We start from the raw sequence: 21047 nt of genomic DNA, 5'->3' as shown, positions 1-21047 counted from the left end.
GGTGCTGTTGTACTTTTTCACCACACAACTTGAAGCTGTTTACCCTCTCAACCCCATAATCATTGATGTCAATAGGGGTTAGCCCATCTCCATTCCTCCTGTAATCCACAACCAGCTCTTTTATTTTTGTGACATTGAGGGAGAGGTTGTTTTCTTGACACCACTGTGTCAGAGAGATGACTTCTTCCCTGTAGGCCACCTCGTTATTGTTTGAGATAAGGCCAATCAATGTAGTGTCATTGGCAAATTTAATTAGCAGATTAGAGCTATGGGTGGTGATATACCACTAGGTTCAAGAACAGTCATTAACCTTCAATCATCATGCTCCTGAACCAGTGTGAATAATGTCACTAACCTCAACACTGAATTGATTCCAGAACCTACAGACACACTTTAAAAAAACTTAAAACTCATGTTCTCAATATTATTTATTACTTATTCATTATTATTATTATTTTGTAGTTGCGTAGTTTGTCTCCTTTTGCACACTTGATGTTTGCCCATCTCTATTTGTGTGTTTTTTCATTGATTCTATTGTGTTCTTTGTATCTACTGTAAATGCCTGCAAGAAATTGAATCTAGGGCAGTGTATGGTGACATATATGTACTTTGACAACTAATTTACGCTGAACTTTATACTTCACGTTAACACTTTCAGGTATCTATGAACTTGGATTGTAGATCTCTCTACCTATCAGCATTTCTTAGTGTCCTAGCATTACTGAATGGCCTCAGTAACTTTGTCTCGCTTTCCATGGATTCTGCCTAATCTGTTGAGTGTTGCTAGATGAACAGTTTTTTTTTTCTGGATTACCTGCATCTGCAGATTAAAAGATCATCTACAGGTCCTGCTTTTAAACTACTCTCTTCTGTGCAGGACATGACAGGATCTGAGCTGTTGGTTGTATTATCTGCAGTGACATGGTATTCTTCTTTCATGGGTTATTTACAGGGGCTGTTGGTCAGATGATATTTCTTAGGACTCATAAATGAAAATGCTATGAGGGTATGATCTGAGTGAGGAGATTGGGCAACTATGGGTGTGGGAATATTTCAGTCATCTGTTTTATATAAGACCATAATCACTGGCATTATCTCCTTGATGCAGCCACATCTATAAATACATACATTTGTATGTGCATTTGTGTGAGTGTGTATGTGTGACCCTGTGCTTGTTTATGTGTATATGTATGCATCAATGTTTTGTGCATGGCTGTGTGTATATGAGAATTTGTGTGCATGTTAGTATATACACCTGCAGGTTAGCTTGCATGTACATATTTATGCATGGTTCCTTGATTTTTTCACCGAGAAATGGATTGAAAATAACATCTCCTCCTCCCTAACAATCAACACTGATGTGTGCTTAGCCCCCGCTCTAGTCTCTACACCATAGACTGTGTGGCTAAGCACAAATCAAATGCCGTCTATAAATTTGTCGATTTTGCAACTATTGTTGGTAGAACTTCAATTGGTGACATGGAGGTGTACAGAAGTGAGATAGATCAGCTTGTTGAGTGGTATTGCAGCAACAACCATGCACTCAATTTCAGTAACACCAAGGAACTGATTGAGGTCTTCAAGAAGGGTAAGTCGAGGGAACATCCATCAGTCTTCATCGAGGGAAATAAAATGAAAAGGGTGAGCAGTTTCAAGTTCCTGGATGTCAACCTCTCCGAGGATCAATTTTGAGTCAATCATATTGATGCAATTACAAAGAAGGCATGACGGTGACATTAGGAGTTTGAGGAGAATAAGTATGTCAAATTTCTAAAGATGTACTGTGGAGAGCACTCTAACTCCTAACACCATCTGGTATGGAGAAGCGATGATACAGGATTGGAAAAAGCTGCAGGAGGTTGTAAACATAGCCAGCTCCGATCATGGGCATAAGCCTCCTGAGCATTCAGGAAAGCTTAAAAAGGCAATGCCTCAAAAAAGGCAGCATCCATTATTAAGAGCCCCCATCAGCTGGGACATGCTCTCTTCTCATTACTACCATTGAGGAGAAGATACAGGGCCTGAAGAGAGACATTTAATGTTTCTGGAACAGCTTCTTACCCTCCGTCATCAGGTTTCTGAATGTGCAATGAACCATGAACACTTCATCAGTTCTTTTTTCCCCTTTCTTTTGGCACTATTTATTTAGTTTAATCTTTATATATATTTTTGTTGCAATTTATAGTTTTATTACTATGTATTGCAATGTAGTGCTCCCATAAGACAACAAATGTTATGAGAGACTGTATGCCGGTAATATTAAACTTGATTTGGATGCATAGATGAGTATGTTGCCAGGTTGGTTTGGCCATAAATCTCTGCTCACATGATACAAGAATGATTGTTAATGATTAAGTGAATTGTGCATGCAGCAAAATGCTTTGCAATTGATACTTTGCCAGTCATTTCTGCTCACCTAAATTATAAGGAAAGCCTAATTTCCAATCATCAAATAGAATAAACTGGAAATTGAAATGCACACAAAAATGTATGCTACATGGTAATTGTTCTTGATATGGGTGATATCACGAAACACATTCCTGCATTGAAATTAGCGAAAAGAAGCATTAGCTCTGACGTACACCTCCCTGATCACCTCCTGCTTCTTCAAGTTAAATCTAATGGCTTCCGAGCCTTTGAACAGGCAGGACATCCTACCAACAAAAATTCAATGATAAAAATGCTTGCCCTGTGGGTAGAACCCAGAATGCCACACAAAAAAAATCAAAATATTATAATATTATTGAATATTGGTCCCGGGTTCGAATCCAGCCAGCCGGCTCCCCTGCTCGCTTTCCATCTGTGCTGGCCTCTGAGCTGGTGATCTCTTTGGAAACTCACCCGGCAGAAGACAATGGCAAACCACTGCTGTAACTTGCCTCGTACACGATTCCCCACTACGTCAGAGAGGCATGGAGGCAAATCGTCCGCTAACCGGAGAAACTCCGGATGCGATGTACCTTTCCTTTTATTAAAGGCACATTTTAACAATCCTCACAGGAACATTGGAGTGCCTGACATAACTACTTGCCAAATTACACAGAACTTGACAATGATGGATATGAGCTAAGCTGGTGTTCTCTTGAAATCAATAAATCTTAGTGTATTTGAATCAGCTGTTTTAAGTGTCACTTAACACAGCAGTTGTTTGGTTGTGCTGTATTTCTTGGGTGTCTTAATGTGTATTATATATTGCATTAAGATAGAAATATGCCATAGCAATTTTTTAGACAGAAACTGAACATTTTACCAATTATATCCATGTCAAATAATGAGTGACAATCTATAGCAATTCCATTTATTAGCAGTTGGTGGTTACTTGTGATGAGTGTGTTTGTAAAATGAGATATATTCGACAAAGGACTTCAGTTAACTCACATCTTACATTAAAAAAAAACACTTGCAGATCATATGCCAACATTAAGAATCTTTAAGGTTGCATTTTATTACATGATAAAGTTCTATTTGTTCATATATTTAATAACCAGATTCTGCTTTAGAGATACTTTACAATTACCCAACACACTTATAAGTTTAAAGTCATAATTGCAAAATCACAGAATCAACAGTTTCATATACTTCAAAATTGTTATGGTTATAATTATTTCTACACCTACACCATTAATTGAAACTTCTTTATTTAATTGTTGTTTGATGATTGTCAATCACCTCCACAATAGTTTTCTTAAAAAAATACAGAATTCAAATCTAGAACATACTTCTTATAAGTTCTACTTTTGAAATACAATATAATTTTACATTTAAAGTGGCATGTACCTTTCCCTTGTCAAATGCTATTTGGCACCATATAGAATTATTAGAAAAGTCAAGTTATAAAATCATTCAAAATTCTTAACAAATCAATGATGATATCAATGGTAAATTTATTCTTAGTATTTATAGTGTCTTGAAAAAGTATTCAGGCTCCACAACTATTTTCACATTTCAGTCTCATTTTCTAAATTAAAATATTTAAGTAGGATTTTTTGAGCTAATCTACAAAACATTGAGTATTATGTCAAATCAAAAGAAAAATACCAAAAACTGTCAATAATTTATTAAAAATTTAAAGCCTATATTGTGAGGCTGAAAAAGTATTCATCCCCCTTTGTAAATTACTAGGCTAAGTTTCCTCAGGTGCTATATATCACCTTACCCAACTCACCCAATTTATTGATGTAGAAAATTAGAGGATCACATGTTTTCAATGAATTCATAAGAGTAAGTACCCCTTCTCTCTGTAAAGTCCAACAGTATGATAAACTTTCAACAGATGAAACCAAAATGAAGACAAACCAACATTCAACACAAGTCAGGGAAATGATAATACAGAAGCACAAATTGGGAGAAGGGTAAAAGACTGTCTCAAAGGCACTGAACATGAAGACTTTGCAAAGCATCGCTTGGAAGATACTGTAAAGATCTGGAAGAAGGACTTGTGGACAGATGAGACTAAAGTGGAACTTTTTGACCTCAACACTAAGTGGTATTTGTGGCATAAATCTAATACTGTGCATCAGCCAGGTAACACTATCTCTATTGTAAGGTATGGTGGAGATAGCATCATGCTATGGGGATGCTTTTCAGCAGCAGGGACTGGAAACTCGGTCAGACTTGTTGGGAAGATGAATGCTGCTGAAACCAGAGAGATCCTGGATAAAAATCCGCTAGCCTCTGCCAGAAAGCTTAAACTGGGGAGGAACTTCATCTTTCAGCAGGGCAATGACCCAAAGCACACTGCCAGAGCAACAATGGTGTGGTTTCAAGTGAAGAAAATTGATATTCTTGAGTGGCCCAGTCAGAGTCCTGACCTTCACCCGATTGAACATCTCAGGCACGATCTCAAGATTGCTGTCCAACACCACTACAGAGACTTTTCAAGAAGACAGCTGGCTGAAATAGCTGCAAGAGGTGGTTCAATTGAGCAAAGGGGTGGGGGGTGGGGGGAGATGAATATTTTTGAACTGCTGACATTTCAGGTTTTGAATTTTTTGTTTTTCATGCTTTACAATTTTCCCTGTTTTTTTGGGCTCTAAAAACGAAGCATCTGATTCATAAATAAAAAATCTCAGTTAAATTGATCAAAATCCCTAGTTGTAATATTCATATATGTGAACAAAAGGTTGGGGGCTGAATAACTTTACAAGGCACTGTATACTGATTATTTTTTAAAATTCTCTTGCTCTCAGTTTTGGTTTACAAACAGATCAAAAAATGACAACTTTGCATAATTATCTTATATCTAAAATATATCTTGTTCTAAAATATGGTTATTATAAATCATTCAGGAAAACAATGAGTGACATTTTTCAATTTGGAAGGCACCTACCAACCTTCTTGAGATACAGATGTATAATTAGCTGGAAAAATGCCGACCTTTCCTTGGAGTCGTCCTTCCCACCAGTCAAAATGAGAATTAGTTTTGGATATCACTGTAATTACATCACCTGAATTGAAGCTCAGATCACCTGCTGCTTGTCCCTCAAAGGAATACATTGCTGTCACTGTTAAAGGTTTTTCCCATGGATTTTCTGAGAGATAGAAAATGAATATAAATATATATACTTGAGCTGAACAGAGTTAGAAAATCCACAGTATATATTCTGTCATAATAGAAGATTGGGTGACTGGCAGGAAGCAAAGAGTGGGAATAAAGGGGGCCTTTTCTGGTTGGCTGCCAGTGATGTGATATTTCGCAGGGTCAGTGTTGGGACTGTTTTTTTTCATGTTATACGTTACTGATTTGGATGATGAAATTGATGACTTTGTGGCCATGTTTGTGAATTCTAGCAAAAATTATTTAAAATTTGTTATGTGTTTTTTTCACATATAGCTCAGGGTATTCACAAACACATTTGCAAACAACGGACATACTGCACGCGCACTCAAGGCCACAAGAAAACACATTATTAAAATTAGCACAAATATAATACAGAAAGAAAACCAAAAGTCTATAGTAGTAGTACAGGAATCGAAATAACACTTAATCGCTCACTAAGCAGAAGGTTAGAAGGGAGCTACAGATCCGACAATCTTACCTGCAGCCTGTTTCCTCCCCTCTCTCGAATTCTGACTTGGTGTACTTGCCCTTATCTTCTTAGCCCTAGCACTGGCTGTGACCGACCCCAAGACAAAACTCTCTGACTTGCAAAAGAAAGTGTCCCGTTTTATACCCATCAAAATCCCTGGCACTAGTACTTTTCCATTCCCTGGTGGTACCAGCTGCACCCCCTTACTTCTTATGACTTGAAGCCCAAACATGTTTTTCACCATTTTCCACTATTATGGCTGTAAACTTGCACTTCCTTGACTTTGCAGCCCTTGTGACTCTCACATATTGTTAGTGAATTGTTGCAGTGTGTACTACTGATACCTCCAAATTATGGATTGGGAGGTAATTGCTTGGCTGAAGATGGCTTCACTTTGTAGTTCACTCCTTTTTTTTCTTCCCGGAAAGCTGGTTTTCTTTGGAAAATATTATGTTTTCTTTGATATTAACTTCATTGAAGCGGGTTGATATCCTCTGTTTCTCTCTAACAGTGAGACATATCCTATCTGCTAACAAAATTTAATACTTTTTAATCTATTAGCTGCATTTGTCCATGACTTGTATGCAAGTATAAAATCATCTTCACACTGAGAACACTTTCTCTTGAACTGTGTGCAGACTTTGATGAACGCAAGTTTCGGTGAGGAGGGTGAGCATCAACAAGGTATCATATGGTATAATTTTTTTGTTCTTTTTGTTAGAACATAGAACAGTAAAACACTGGACAGGCCATTTTGGCCAATGATATGCCGATCCTGATGCCAATTTATACAGTGTCCTTCTCCGGTGTATCTGCAACATCTTCTAAATCCATTGGAAATAGAAGTGAACAAGCAGTGCACACACTCTCAAGCGAACATTCACTAGCAATTGGTTTATTAGACCATAAGATATAGGAGTATATGTTGAGGTCTGACTTGCTAGCCTACAGTTTCCTTTCTTCTGCCTCTCTCCCTTCTTGAAGAGTGGAGTGACATTTGTAATTTTCCTATCTTTCGGAACCATTCCTGAATTTAGTGATTCTTCAAAGATCATTACTAATGCCTCCACGATCTCTTCAGCCACATCTTTCAGAACCCTGGAGTATACACTGTCTGCTCCAGGCAGCTTATCTACTTTCAGACCTTACAGTTTTCCAAGAACTGGTGAGTCAGTATCCTCGCAAAAACTACACCATGAAGACAAAAGAACATTCCAAGCAACTCTGCAAAAGGGTTATTGAAAAGCAGAAATCAGGATATGGTTACAAGAGTAATTCCAAGTCACTGAATGTCCCTTGGAGTACAGTAAAGTACAGTATCATCAAGAAATGGAAAGAACATGGCACAGCTGCAAATCTGCCTAGAGCAAGCTGTCCTCAGAAACTTGAGTGACCGTGCAAGAAGGGGACTGGTGAGGGGGCCACTGAGACCTATGACAACTCTGGAGGAGTTACAAGCTTCAGTGGCTGAGAAGGGAGAGAATGTGCATACAACAACTGTTGCCCGGGAACTTCACCAGTCACAGCTTTATGGGAGAGTGGCAAAGAGAAAACCACTGTTGAAAAATACTCACATGGAATCTTGGTTAGAGTTTGCCAGAGGCATGTGGGAGACTCTGAAGTCAGCTGGAAGAAGGTTCTATGGTCTGATGAAACCAAATTTGAGGTTTTTGGTCATCAGATTAAATGTTGTTTGACATAAGCCAAACACCACACATCATCAAAAACACACCGTCCCTGCCATGAAGCATGGTGGTGGCTCCATCAAGCTGGAAGGCTTGTGAAGGTAGAAGGTAAAATGAATGCCGCAAAATACAGGGGAATCTTGGAGGAAAACCTGATTCAGTCTGAGAGAACTGAGACTTGGGAGGTTTGTTTTCCATTAAGACAGTGACCCCAAGCATAAAGCCAAAGCTACACAGAATGGCTTAAAAATAACAACATTAATGCCCTGGAGTGACCAGATCAGATTCCAGACCTCACTCCAATTGAGAATTTGTGGCTGGGCTTGAAAAGGGCTGTTCACTCACGATTCCCATGCAATCTGACAGAGCTTGAGCAGTTCTGTAAAGAAGAATGGGGAAAAATTGCAGTGTCCAGATGTGCATAGCTGATAGAGACCTATCCACACAGACTCAAGGCTGTAATTATTGCCAAAGGTACATCTACTAAATACTGACTTGAAGGGTGTGAATACTTATGCAATTATTTTGTGTTTTCTATCTGTAATTAATCTAGATCACTTTGTAGAGATCTGTTTTCACTTCAACACAAAAAGAGTCTTTTTCTGTAGATCAGTATCAAAAAAGGCAAATTAAATCCACAGTGATTCAATGTTATAAAATAATAAAACATAAAATCTTTCAAGTGGGGGGGGGGGGTGAATACTGCTTATAGGCACAGTCGATGAGATCCTAAATGAATGTTTTGAGTCAGTGGACTAGTCCAGATTCAAGAACTCAGCAGCCAACCTAAATGAGTACGCCACCTTTGACACAGACTTCATCAGTGATTAGAGGACTATGCATCAAAGAAGCCGATGCAAGTATTCCCTAACTGGAAGTCACAGACAGACTGAGAAATACACTGTCTCCTGAAATTCAGTTCTGCAGCTTTCAAGTTGGGCGATTACGAGATATACAGGAAATCTATGTTTGACTTTCGCAAAGCGCTTGGGGATGCAGGAGGCAATATCAGCCCAAGCTTGAGCTTCACACTAGCCACACAAACACGTAGTGATTGTGGCCTAGCTTGCATGCAATAACAGACTATCAAGCCTAATTAGGCAGTATCACAGGAAATAAGGGATACCTAAAATTATAAAATTTCAGTGTTCATATCAATGGATTGTAGACTACTCAGGTAGAACATAAGGTGTTATTTCTCTGGTTTGCCACTGGACAATGAAGAAAGCTGAGAGTGGACAGGTCAATGTGGGAATGGGAAGGAGAATAGAAATGATATGCAACTGGGAGCTTGGGATGGCCATCACAGAACACTGCAAACTGGGCATCTCATCTGGGCTTGTCCCACTGCTATAAAGGAGGCAATGTAGGTTGGAGGAGCTGAATAGAGTATGACTACTTGCAGAGAGTAACTAGGCCAGATAATTGATGTATGCTGTATGCAATTTAAATAATTGTTTCTTAGCTTTATTCTTAGCATTTTAAAGTTTTATTAGGTAAATTTACAGCATATTTAGATTTAGTGTCAATTTAATACAGATGCATCTAATTATTTCACCTCTAAGTTATTCTTAAGATCACATATAGAATTGATTTTCTTAAATGACATCCAGCAGGCAAGAATTAGCATTAGAAAACAATCCCGATGGGGGGAAAAATTGTGTTTTTTAAAACAGATGTTGAAATGTTTCAATAAGATTAATTCCATGACAAATTTTGACATTTTTACTGCTTCAGTGTTGGCTGCAATAAAGATCACCATGAATTACACTTGAAATTCTTGACTGTAGTTAGAACTAACTTCACATGTTATGCACTACTTTCATTAATATTTATTTTGAAACGCAGTTGGCTGGTATGCATGCATGAATCTGTCACTTCACGCAAGTGGATATGAAAATCCCATGGAAATTCTGTTTTCAATTTATATTTAAAGTACACACATACATCAAATTTGAAATTTTTACTTACAAAGCCTAACAGTATATAATTATGAGAAGCATAGATAGTCAGAGCCATTGCTCCATAGTGACATTGTCAAATATTAGAGGGCACAGCCTTGAAGTGAGAGGGGTATGTCTAATTGAGATTTATGGGAAGATTTTTTTTTTGCACTATGGTAGGTGCCTGGAACATGCAGGGGGGAAGTAGTTGAAGCAGATACAATAGCAATGTTCAAAAGGCATTTAGGCAGACATGTGGATATGCAGAAGATGTATGGATAGAAATCACGTACAGGCAGATGAGATTAGTTTAAAGTGGCAATATGGTCAGCACAGACATTGTGAATTGAAAGGCCTGTTCCTGTTCTGTGCTGTTCTATGTTTAATAAAAGGAAACAATATACTTCTAGTGCCCTCTAGTTTTGCTATGTTAAGCCAGGTTGCAAAGGACAGCAGCAATTACTTTGAAGACAGTAGCATTTCAGACTTAGCACTAAGCTACCTGACCTCTCGGTATTTCACAACTGGCCATTATCTGACATGCCAAGGGTGCGGCCAAAGGGTTCGGCTCGTCTTTGGAAGCCTAGGATCTCAGGGCTCTGGAGACGGACGGATCGAAGGTTGGTGCCCCGACAAACTGGTGTGTTGTGGGAACTGGAAGATCTTTGGCTGTGTGGTAGAGACCTGAGATCTTTGGGAACAGAGCTTGGAAAAAGCGACACAATGGACTTTTAACATCATAAACCAGTGAGTTGTTTGTTAAGTCTCCTCTCTTGCTGTGAAACTGAGACATCCCCTTCTCCCTTATGTTGAATATGGGGTGAACGTGTAGTCTTTGCATTACTGCAAGTCTATGTCTTTGCTGTTGTTTTTGCTTCACGCTGGAGTGCTCGGTGACGGGTGCCGATGCTTTTTTTTGCTGGTGGGGGGATGGGGGTTCGTGCTTGCTGCCAATTACATGCGGGAGGGAGGGGAGCTGGGGGGGACTTTGGGGTTCTAACTTTGACTGCCATTCATTCTTTGGGCCACTCCTCTGTTTTCATGGATGGTTGCAAAGAAAAAGCATTTCAGAATATATATTGTATACATTCTCTGACATTAAATGTACCTTTGAAACCTTTGAAAAGACTTTTACTAACTTCTTACTGCATATTTTCAGTTGTCACTTTTTGCTTCAATGGTGTACTGATTTTGTTGACTATCCATTTTATTTTATTTATATATTTAAAATTCCTTTTGATGCTTGAAAATGTTTTCTGCAATCTGACACTACTTCCCTTGTCCTCAATTGAAAATTTGCGCTTTACTTTAAAGGAGATTTGTAATTTAGTATTATTTACATCACTCTCCATAATTGCACTAAACAGTATGGCCTTTATTTTGCCCTTATTTTGTTTTAATTTCACCAAACAACATTCAGATCACACGCTCCAAGCATTAATTATAAAACTTGAAATTCTATTTGAAAATGCATTAGCAAACCCGACAACGAGTTATGGATAGCAAAATCTGGTATAAAAATCTCAGCATGCTACAACATGAAATGATGCTCTTGATAGTCAGTTTCAAATATTGGAATGTACTTAACACAAACAGCTAACATACTTGTGCACAGCAGATGTACACAGAAGCAAATGACCACTAGTCTATAGATCTCAAAGTTTAAAGTTCATTTATTATTGACGTACATTTATGTCAACATATACAACCCTGAGATTCATTTTCTTATGGACATGCTCAATAAATCCATAATAGAATAATAGTCATAATAGAATCAATGAAAGAGCACCCCAACAGTGTGCAAAAGACAACAAACTGTGCAAATACAAAAAGAAGGAATAATAATAAACAAACGATACATAAGAACATGAAGAGTACTTGAAAGTGAGTCCATTGGTTGTGGGATAGGTCAAGTGAAGTTGAGTAAAGTTATCCCCTTTGGTTCAACAGTATGATGATGAGGGGTAGTAACTGTTCCTGAACCTGACCATGTAAGTCTTGAGGCTCCTGTACCTTCTTCCGGAGGGCAGCAGCGACATGTTCTTGGTGGCGAGGATCACTGACAATGGATGTTGCTTTCCTGCGACAACGTTTTGTGTAGATTTGCTCAATGATGGGGAGGTCTTTACCTGTGACAGACTGGGCTGTTTCACTTCTTCTCATATGATCTTCCCTGCCAGGCTGTGATACAGCCAGTCAACATTCTCTCCATTACACATTTATAGAAATTTGTCAAAGTTTTCCATGTCGTGCTGAACCTTCGTAAACTCCTAAGGAAGTAGAGGTGCTGCTGTGCTTTCTTTGCAATTGCACTTATTGTGCTTGGCCCAGGACAGGTCCTCCAAAATATTAACACTGAGGAATTTAAAGTTGCTGACCCTTTCCACCTCTGATACTTTGATAAGGACTGGCTCATGGACTTCCTCCTCCTGGTTTCCTCCTTCTGAAATATATAATCAGTTCCATGGTCTTGCTGATGTTGAGTAAGAGGTTGTTGATGTGGCACCACTCAGCCAGATTTTCAGTCTCCCTCCTATGTGCTGACTCATTACCATCTTTGATTTGGCCTTCAACAGTGGTATCATCAGTAAACTTGAATACAGCATTGGAGCTGTCCTTAGCCACACAGTTCTAAGTGTAAAGCGAATAGAGCAGGGGGCTAAGCTTACAGCCTTGTGGCACACCTGCGCTGATGTACATCATGGAGGAGATGTTATTGCCAATCTGAACTGACTGAGGTCTGCAAGTGAGGAAATAGAGGATCCAATTGTGCAAGGAGGTATTGAGGCCAAGGTCTTGAAGTTTATTGATTAGTTTTGAGTGGATTATGGTACTAAATGCTGAGCTGTAGTTGATAAAGAACATGCTGATGTATGCATCTTTAGTGTCCAGATGTTCCAGGGTTGAGTAAAGAGCCAGTGAGAAGGCATCTGCTCTGGACCTGTTGCTCGATTTGGCAAATTGGAGTAGATCCAAGACGCCTCTCAGGCATGTGCTAATAGGTTTGAATACCAACCTCTCAAAACATTTCATCACTGTGGATGTAAGTGCTCCTGGACAGTAGTCTTTGACGCAAGTTACCACATTCTTCGTAGGCACCAGCATAAATGAAACAGGTGGTTACCTCAGACTGCCGAAGCAATAGGTTAAAGATCTCAGTGCTTTAGTATTTGGCCAGGTACCCTGTTTGGGATGGATGATTGTTGTGGATTCGCCATCCTGAAGGCTGCTCACACATCAGCCTCAGCGACTAAAATAACAGGATCATCAGGACCTATGGGAGTGATGGTCAAAACAAACATAGAAGGCACTGAGCTCATCAGGAAGCAAAGCCCTGTTGTCGCCTATGTTGCTTGATTTAACCTTATAAGAGGTAATAATGTTCAAGTCCTGCCACAACTGTTGAGCATCCTTCATTGATTCAAGTTTAGTTCGTTATTGCCACTTAGCTTGTTGATGATTGATTGTACCTGGACCTCTGATCTTGCTCTCAGCACATTATAGATCTCATGGTTCATCCAGGGCTTCTGGTTGGGGAAGACTCTGAATGATTTTCTGGTTTTAATAAAGTCTGTGATGAATGCTTTAATAAAGTGGAGTATTCATCAGATCCACAGATGAGTCCTTAACATAGCCAGGTCCACCAAACCAAAGCAATCCCATACCCACTCCTCTGCCTCTCGCACTGCCTCATTGTTGTCTTAATCTCTGCAGCTTTGCTCGTTAGTCTTTGTCTGTACGCAGGTAGGAGGACAACCAAGTAATCCGATTTAGCGAAATACAGTCTAGGCATGGAACAGTAAGCATTCCTTATCTTAGTATAACAGCAGTCTAATATGTTGGGACCTCTGTTACTGCAGATTATGGTGGTGGCATCCGTTAGTCTTGCGAGACCATGGATCTGCACCTGGAAAGTCTACTGGAGTGTCCTCTCCAGGGCACAGGCCTGGGCAAGGTTGTATGGAAGACTGGCAGTTGACAATGCTTCAAGTCTTCCTTCTCCACGACACCGATATTGTCCAAGGGAAGGGCAAAGGCCGATACTGCTTGGCACTAGTGCCGTCACAGGAGTTGCCAGAACGAGGTTGAAGGACTCCAGCTCCCGATTTGTCCTTAGGGTTTACTCCCGAAGCCTTTCCCATGAGTGGGTATGGCCGCAAGGCAGCGGAGGTTTGAAATCAGAGTTTTCCATAGAAAACCATAGAAACCATAGAAAAACTATAGCACAGAAACAGGCCTTTTGGCCCTTCTTGGCTGTGCCGAACCATTTACTGCCTAGTCTCACTGACCTGCACACGGACCATATCCCTCCATACACCTCCCATCCATGTATCTGTCCAATTTATTCTTAAATGTTAAAAAAGAACCTGCATTTACCACCTCGTCTGGCAGCTCATTCCATACTCCCACCACTCTCTGTGTGAAGAAGCCCCCCCTAATGTTCCCTTTAAACTTTTCCCCCCTCACCCTTAACCCACGTCCTCTGGTTTTTTTCTCCCCTTGCCTCAGTGGAAAAAGCCTGCTTGCATTCACTCTATCTATACCCATCATAATTTTATATACCTCTATCAAATCTCCCCTCATTCTTCTACGCTCCAGGGAATGAAGTCCTAACCTATTCAACCTTTCTCTGTAACTCAGTTTCTCAAGTCCCGGCAACATCCTTGTAAACCTTCTCTGCACTCTTTCAACCTTATTTATATCCTTCCTGTAATTTGGTGACCAAAACTGAACACAATACTCCAGATTCGGCCTCACCAATGCCTTATACAACCTCATCATAAGATTTCAGCTCTTATACTCAATACTTTGATTAATAAAGGCCAATGCACCAAAAGCTCTCTTTACGACCCTATCTACCTGTGACGCCACTTTTAGGGAATTTTGTATCTGTATTCCCAGATCCCTCTGTTCCACTGCACTCCTCAGTGCCTTACCATTAACCCTATATGTTCTACCTTGGTTTGTCCTTCCAACAATACCTCACACTTGTCAGTATTAAACTCCATCTGCCATTTTTCAGCCCATTTTTCCAGCTGGTCCAAGTCCCTCTGCAGGCTCTGAAAACCTTCCTCACTGTCCACTACACCTCCAAACTTTGTATCATCAGCAAATTTGCTGATCTCTCTTAGATGGACTGCCTTCCCAGGCTGATGAGCTCCATCTGCTCCAGGGGTCACCAACCTTTCTTGCACCGCGGACCAGTTTAATATTGACAATATTCTTGCGGACCGGCCGACCGGGGGGGGGGGGGTTGTTAATCATGACCGGAATATAGATGATAAGTCAACTATAAGTCACTTATCAGTGGCTAATACACTCAATTTTGCTTCTAAAAGAGTTTATCTAACAGATTTAGTATTAAACACAAAGTGCATATTTTCCTCGCATGAATATAGTGATAAGTCAATTATAAGTCATAAGGGGGTACCTTTTCTCCAGTCTATTCTGCAATTTACTTTTCGTTGCATCCATTGCAGAAAACTCTGCTTTGCAGAGATACGATGTTGGAAATGGAAACAATGGTTTCAGTGCTTTGGTGGCTATCTCAGGATATTCAGCCTTGACTTTGATCCAGAATGTCAGCAGAGATGTTATGTCAAACATACTTTTCAGTCCACCATCATTTGCAAGCTCGAAGAGTTGATCTTCTTCCTGCGCTGATGTGGATGATTCAGCAGGGACATTCACAAATGGGTCACAGCCCCATTCCTTTGCACGTCTTGGATCATTTGTGGCTGGGAAGTAACGCTCAAATTCTGTTGACAGCGAAGATAGGTGCTAGCGCACCAGCTTTGAGCCTCAGTCTCTTCCAAATTCCCAGCTAATGTTGGGAACATGTCAAATATGCCCTTATCCACTCGCCGTCCCCACAGTTCCAGTTTGGCTTTGAAAGCAGACACTTTATCTGCCAACTTGAAGACAGTTGTCATTCCCCCGAGGTGACAAATTGACTTCATTGAGCAGTTTGAAGATGTCACACAGATAAGCGAGTTTTGCTATTCACTCCTCATCACTGAAGTGTGCTGCCAGTGGTGACTTCTTTCCTGAAAGAAATCTCTGTAGCTGCTCTCTCAACTCAAAAACCCTGGCCAGGTCTCTCCCCCGTGATAGCTACCTGACTTCAGTGTGTAAGAGAAGGCGTTTGTGCTGCATCCATTTCCTCGCAAAGCTGCTCAAACAGACGTGAGTTAAGAGCTTTTGCTTTGATGTGATTGATAACTTCAACAACATGCTCAAACAGCTGTTAAGATCAGGTGACATTTTTTGGCTAGCCAGCATTTCCCTGTGTGTGACACAGTGTGTAGACTGGCATTCAGGGCAACCTCTTTGACTCAGGTAGTGAAACCAGACTCGTTAAGCCGTTCCAACAGCTGTGCTTCGATGCCCTCCGCAATGTCATCGATTCTCCTTGAAACTGTGGTAGCTGAAAGAGAATCCTGTGCCATCTTGTTAGCTGCAGCTTCTCCCAACAGTTCATGGCACATATCCTTGGCAGCAGGCAGAATCAATTCTTCACCAACAGTGAAAGGCTTGTTAGCCTTAGCAATATGGCTAGCCACTAAGTACGACGCTCTCAGAGCAGCAGCATTTGTGGAGGTGGTGGCTCTCAGCACTTGCTCCTGTCCCGCTTGCTCATATTTTTTCTGTTCAAAAAACTCAACAGGTTTGTCTTTAAGTGCAGGGTGTTTGGACTCAAGGTGCTGAAGCAGTTCTGAGGGCTTCATTGCCTCATTAGACGGCTTGTCCCCACATACCACACACAGGGGGCTTGGAGCATGCGAGTCACCAGTTGCAATAAAGACATATTTTATGTAGGACTTGTCGTATTTTCCGTTGAAGGAAGCTTTCTTTTTTTTTCTGATTTGATTTAAAAGCACATTGCTTAAAGGGAAATTATGTGATGCAAATTTTTGTGAGAGTAATTCAAAAGATCTCCATCATAATGAAACAACTTCTCCATTTTGGTTTTAACCATTCAAACATCAGCCTACAAGACTTGGAATAGAGAAATTAACACTTACTTTGATGCTGACCTAGAGCACTAATACTGCCTAATTTAAACCAGGAATCAATGTCAAGTATACAAGAGTACTAAGGAAGGAAAAACAAGGAATTATCTTGGCTGCATTTCATCTCAGAAATCCTTGCACACTACCTACCAACAACTTTGAATGTGGAAAGAAACTAATGTTACCAAAAAAAACCATAGGCAGAAAGTGTAAATTCCATGTAGATAGCACTGGATGTTGTGAATGAACTTGGGTCACTGGATCTATTCAACTGCAACTCTGTTAATTGCACTACCTTATGAGAGGAAAAACACCAAGTACTCTGAACTGGCAACTGAATCTGCCCAGAATGGCTGGAAGACCAAGATTTTCCCTGTAGGAGTGGGATGCAGGGGATTTGTTGCTTCATCTACGACCAGTCTATTGAAGAAGATGGGGGTGAGGGGTCACTCCCTCCAACAAGCAATCAAGTCCTTGTCAAATGCAGCAGAAGAAAGCAGCAATTGGATTTGGATTAAAAGGAAGACAATGACTGGGCTGCAAGATGAAGACAGGAGGGTATGGAACTGAGGGGGGTGTATCTGGGACGGAAAGTAGCACCGTTGAGCCCTCTGGAGACGTCGTGGGCTTATCAACGAAACGTCAAAGAAGGAGGGTGCCCACCTGATGACCCCGGTGACGTACCTACCCTTCCTCCTTGTCACCACTCCAAACCCACTGCCAACATCGAGAGTGCCGACTTACCATAGGGACTGAAACATCTAGTAGCTCTACTGTGTTGCCTTACGTAATCAGTATTTGGAAATGGCATTGAGGTTTTGAGCCAGGATCGTTTTGAACGGCCGAGTTGCCGAGAAGGGCTTAATGGTTTAGTCTTTCTTCTTTGACATACGTTCTTAACTAAAATTTTATGTTTACTTAAGAGCCTAGGTAGAATCTGGATTTGGTAATTCATGTGAAAGAGAATTAAGAGGTAAAATCAACACTGGTTGGAAGTGCTAATGCTCAAATATGCATTGCTTTCTCTCATTTTCTTAAATAATGGTACCTGCTGGTGAGCGTATGACAGTATCATTGGAATCTACAAATGGTTGCCTTAGCTAGCTGACCCATATTTTCTTACAACACAGAAGGAAGCCATAGAGTCATAGGACAGTATGGTGGTGCAAATTGTAGATCTGTAGCATTGCCATGTCAGAGACCCATGTTTAATCCTTATCAAGGATGCTTTCTTCATGGAATTGCTATGCCTTGCATGAAACCGCTTGGGTTTCCTCCAGGTCCTCCACTTACCTCGCACATTCCAACACCTGCAGACTGGTAGCTCATTGATGAAGTGCTTCAGGTGGCTGATCATCTCCTGCCTCCCAGACAGCTTTGACCCACTGAATTTGCCAAAAGGTGTATCAGGCACATGATGGACACCATCTCCCCAGCCCTACGCTCATCCTTGGAGTACTTGGTCATAAAGACACTTATGTTTGACTATTGTTTATTGATTACAGCTCCCCATTCAACTCTCTAGTTTCACGCAAAAACATCTCCAAATTCCTTGAAGTGAGATCTAACATCACAAATAGCCTGTCTGGTCAAACCATATACTGTGGCCAAGAAAACACACCAGCCAGGGTGGTCATCACTTCTAGCCACTTGAAGTTATCAACCTCTGAACCTTGGCACCATTGAGGTAAACAGGAGATTGACCACCACCCTCCTTCCTGAAGTCAATAACCAGCTCTCTTGCTTTACTGACAATGAGGGAAAAGTTACTGTCATGATACCTTGAGACTAGGCTTATTATCTCCCTCATTTACTCTGATTTTGTTATTTGAGATACAGCCCACTACAGTGATATAATCTGCAAATGTGTAAATTAAATTACAGCAGAATCAGCTGATACAGTATGAATGTATAGGGAGATCAGGCATTTGCTGCTGGAACTTTTTAACTGTTAAAGTGAATGATAATTTCAATAACTAAGACCTCTACTCCCATCATTAATTCTGTTATGTAGTAAAAGTTGATAGTGCATTCAATCACTCCATTATAAAGGTGAACCATAAATTGAAGTCATTATTAAGCTATCTCACTAGGTTCAAAGGATAATTTGATTTGGTAAGGCATATATATTTAAAACTTGTTTTCTGTAAGATTTAACTTACCAGATCGGTAGCTTGGTAGACGTGGATAAAGATTGCCGTTGGAACTTGGCTCCACTTTGAATCAAGGAAAGAAAATATTAGACCATAAGACATAGGAGCAGAATTAGGGTATTTGGTTCATCGAGTCTACTTTGCCATTCCATCATGGCTGATTTATTATCCCTCTCAACCCCATTCCCCTGTCTTCTTAAGTAACCTTTGACATTCTGACTAATCAAGAATCTATTAACCTCTATTTTAAAAATACTTAATAACTTGGCTTCCACAGTCGTCCGTGGCAATGAATTCTGCATGTTCACCACCTTCTGGCTAAAGAAATTCCCCCTCATCTCTGTTCAAAATGGACATCCCTCTATTCTGAGGTTGTGCCATAACTCACACACGATAGGAAACATCCTCCCCACATCTACCCTACTGAGGCCTTTCAATATTTGATAGGTTTCAATGAGATCCCCACCTCATTATTCTAACTCCAGCAAGTACAGGCCCAGAGTTGTCAAAAGCTCCACACACGTTAACCCTTTCATTCCTGGAATCATTCTTGTGAACCTCCTCTGGACCCTCTCTAATGCCAGCACATCATTTCTTAGACGAGGAGCCCAAAACTGTTCACAACACTCCAATGCAGTCCAACCAAAGCCTTTTAAGCATCAGCATTGCATCCTTGCTCCTACATTCTAGTCCACTCAAAATGAATGTAACATTGCATTTGCCTTCCCTACCACTCTCTCAATCTGAAAGCTTAGCTTTCTGGAATCCTGCACAAGGTCTCCTAAGTCCCTTTGCACCTCTGATTTTTGAATTTTCTCCCTGTTTAAAAATAGCCAACATCTTTATTACTAAACACTTCCCTACACTATATTCCATCTGTCACTTCTTTGTCCATTCTTCCAATCCGTTCAAGTCCTTCTACAGACACTCTAATTCCTCAACGTTACCTATCACTACACATACCTTTGTATCTTTTGCAAACTTGGCCAGAAATCAATCAATTCTGTCATCCAAATCATTGACATATAATGTGAAAAGAAGTGGTCCCAATATCAATCTCTGCAGAAATCACTAGTCATTGGCAGCCAACTAGAATAGCCTCTGTTATTCCCACTCTTTACCTCCTGCCAGTCAGCCAATGTTTTATCCATGCTAGTGTCTTTCCTTTAATACCATGGGCTCTTATCTTGTTAAGCACCCTCATGTGTGGCACCTTGTGAAGGGCCTTCTGAAAATCCAAGGAAATGACATCTACTGACTCTCCTTCGTCCACCTTGCATGTTATTTCCTCAAAGAATTCCAACAGATTTGTCAGGCTGGATTTCCACTTAAGGAAGCCATGTTGACTTTGGCCTACTTTATCATGTGCCTCCAAGTAGTCCAAAACCTCATCCTAAATAATTATATCCAACACCTTCTCAACCACTGTAGTGAGGCCAGCTGCCCTACATTTCCCTTCTTCTGCCTCCCTCCATTCTAAAACAGTAGTGACATTTGCAATTTTCCAGTCTTCTGGAACAACTCCAGATTTAGTGATTCCTGTATGATCATTACTAGTGCCTCCACAATCACTTCAGCTACCTTTCAGAACACTGGGTTGTATTCTATCTGGCCCAGGTGACTTATCTACTCTTTTGAACTTTCAGATTCCAAAGCACCTTCTCCTTCGTAATAGCAATGACACTAACTTCCACCTCTCAAATATCTGGCATAGTGCCAGAATCTTCCACAGTGACATCTGCTCCAAAATACTTAAGTTTGTCTGCCATTTCTTTGTCTGAGTCTGGTTCTGCAGTGCAGAAGGGAGGGTGGAAGAAGAGGAGAGCGGTAGTGATAGGGGACTCAATAGCTAGAAGTACAGACAGGAGGTTCTGAGGTCATGACAGAGACTCCCGGATGATTTGTTGCCTCCCGGGTGCCAGGGTCAGGGATGTCTCTGATGGTATGCACAGCATTCTGAAGTGGGAGGGTGATCAGCCAGATGTCATGGTGCACATCGGTACCAATGACATAGGAAGAAAGAGTGAGGAGGTCCTGAAGAGTGAGTATAGAGAGCTTGGTAGGAAGTTAAAAAGCAGGACCTCGAGGGTGGTAATTTCAGGATTCCTACCTGTGCCATGTGCTGGTGAGGGTAAGAATAGGATGCTTTGGCTGAGGAACTGGTGTAGGGGGCAGGGTTTCAGATTTCAGGATCAATGGGACCTCTTCTGGGGCAGGTGGGATC

The 21047-nt window shown here is 40.7% G+C and overlaps 1 protein-coding gene across 2 annotated transcripts in view; it reads right to left on the bottom strand.

Annotated features, from left to right (window-relative positions):
* Nucleotides 1-3275: 3275 nt before the first annotated feature.
* sh3yl1 (SH3 and SYLF domain containing 1) overlaps nt 3276-21047 on the bottom strand; it is a 120109-nt gene continuing 102337 nt past the window's right edge. The window contains exons 10-11 of one of the 2 annotated variants that reach the window (XM_063038536.1): nt 18833-18886; nt 3276-5531 (exon numbers count right to left, since the gene is read on the bottom strand). In XM_063038536.1, the coding sequence (XP_062894606.1) occupies nt 5326-5531; nt 18833-18886 (260 nt within the window). In that variant the 3' untranslated portion in view covers nt 3276-5325. The remainder of the gene's footprint in view (nt 5532-18832; nt 18887-21047) is intronic. The other variant, XM_063038533.1, reaches the window with a different exon arrangement.

The sequence above is a fragment of the Mobula hypostoma genome, chromosome 2 (assembly GCF_963921235.1).
Source record: "Mobula hypostoma chromosome 2, sMobHyp1.1, whole genome shotgun sequence".
Classification (NCBI taxonomy): domain Eukaryota; kingdom Metazoa; phylum Chordata; class Chondrichthyes; order Myliobatiformes; family Myliobatidae; genus Mobula; species Mobula hypostoma.
Note: the sequence above shows the minus strand (reverse complement) of the source record. Positions and strands in the feature narration are given on the sequence as shown.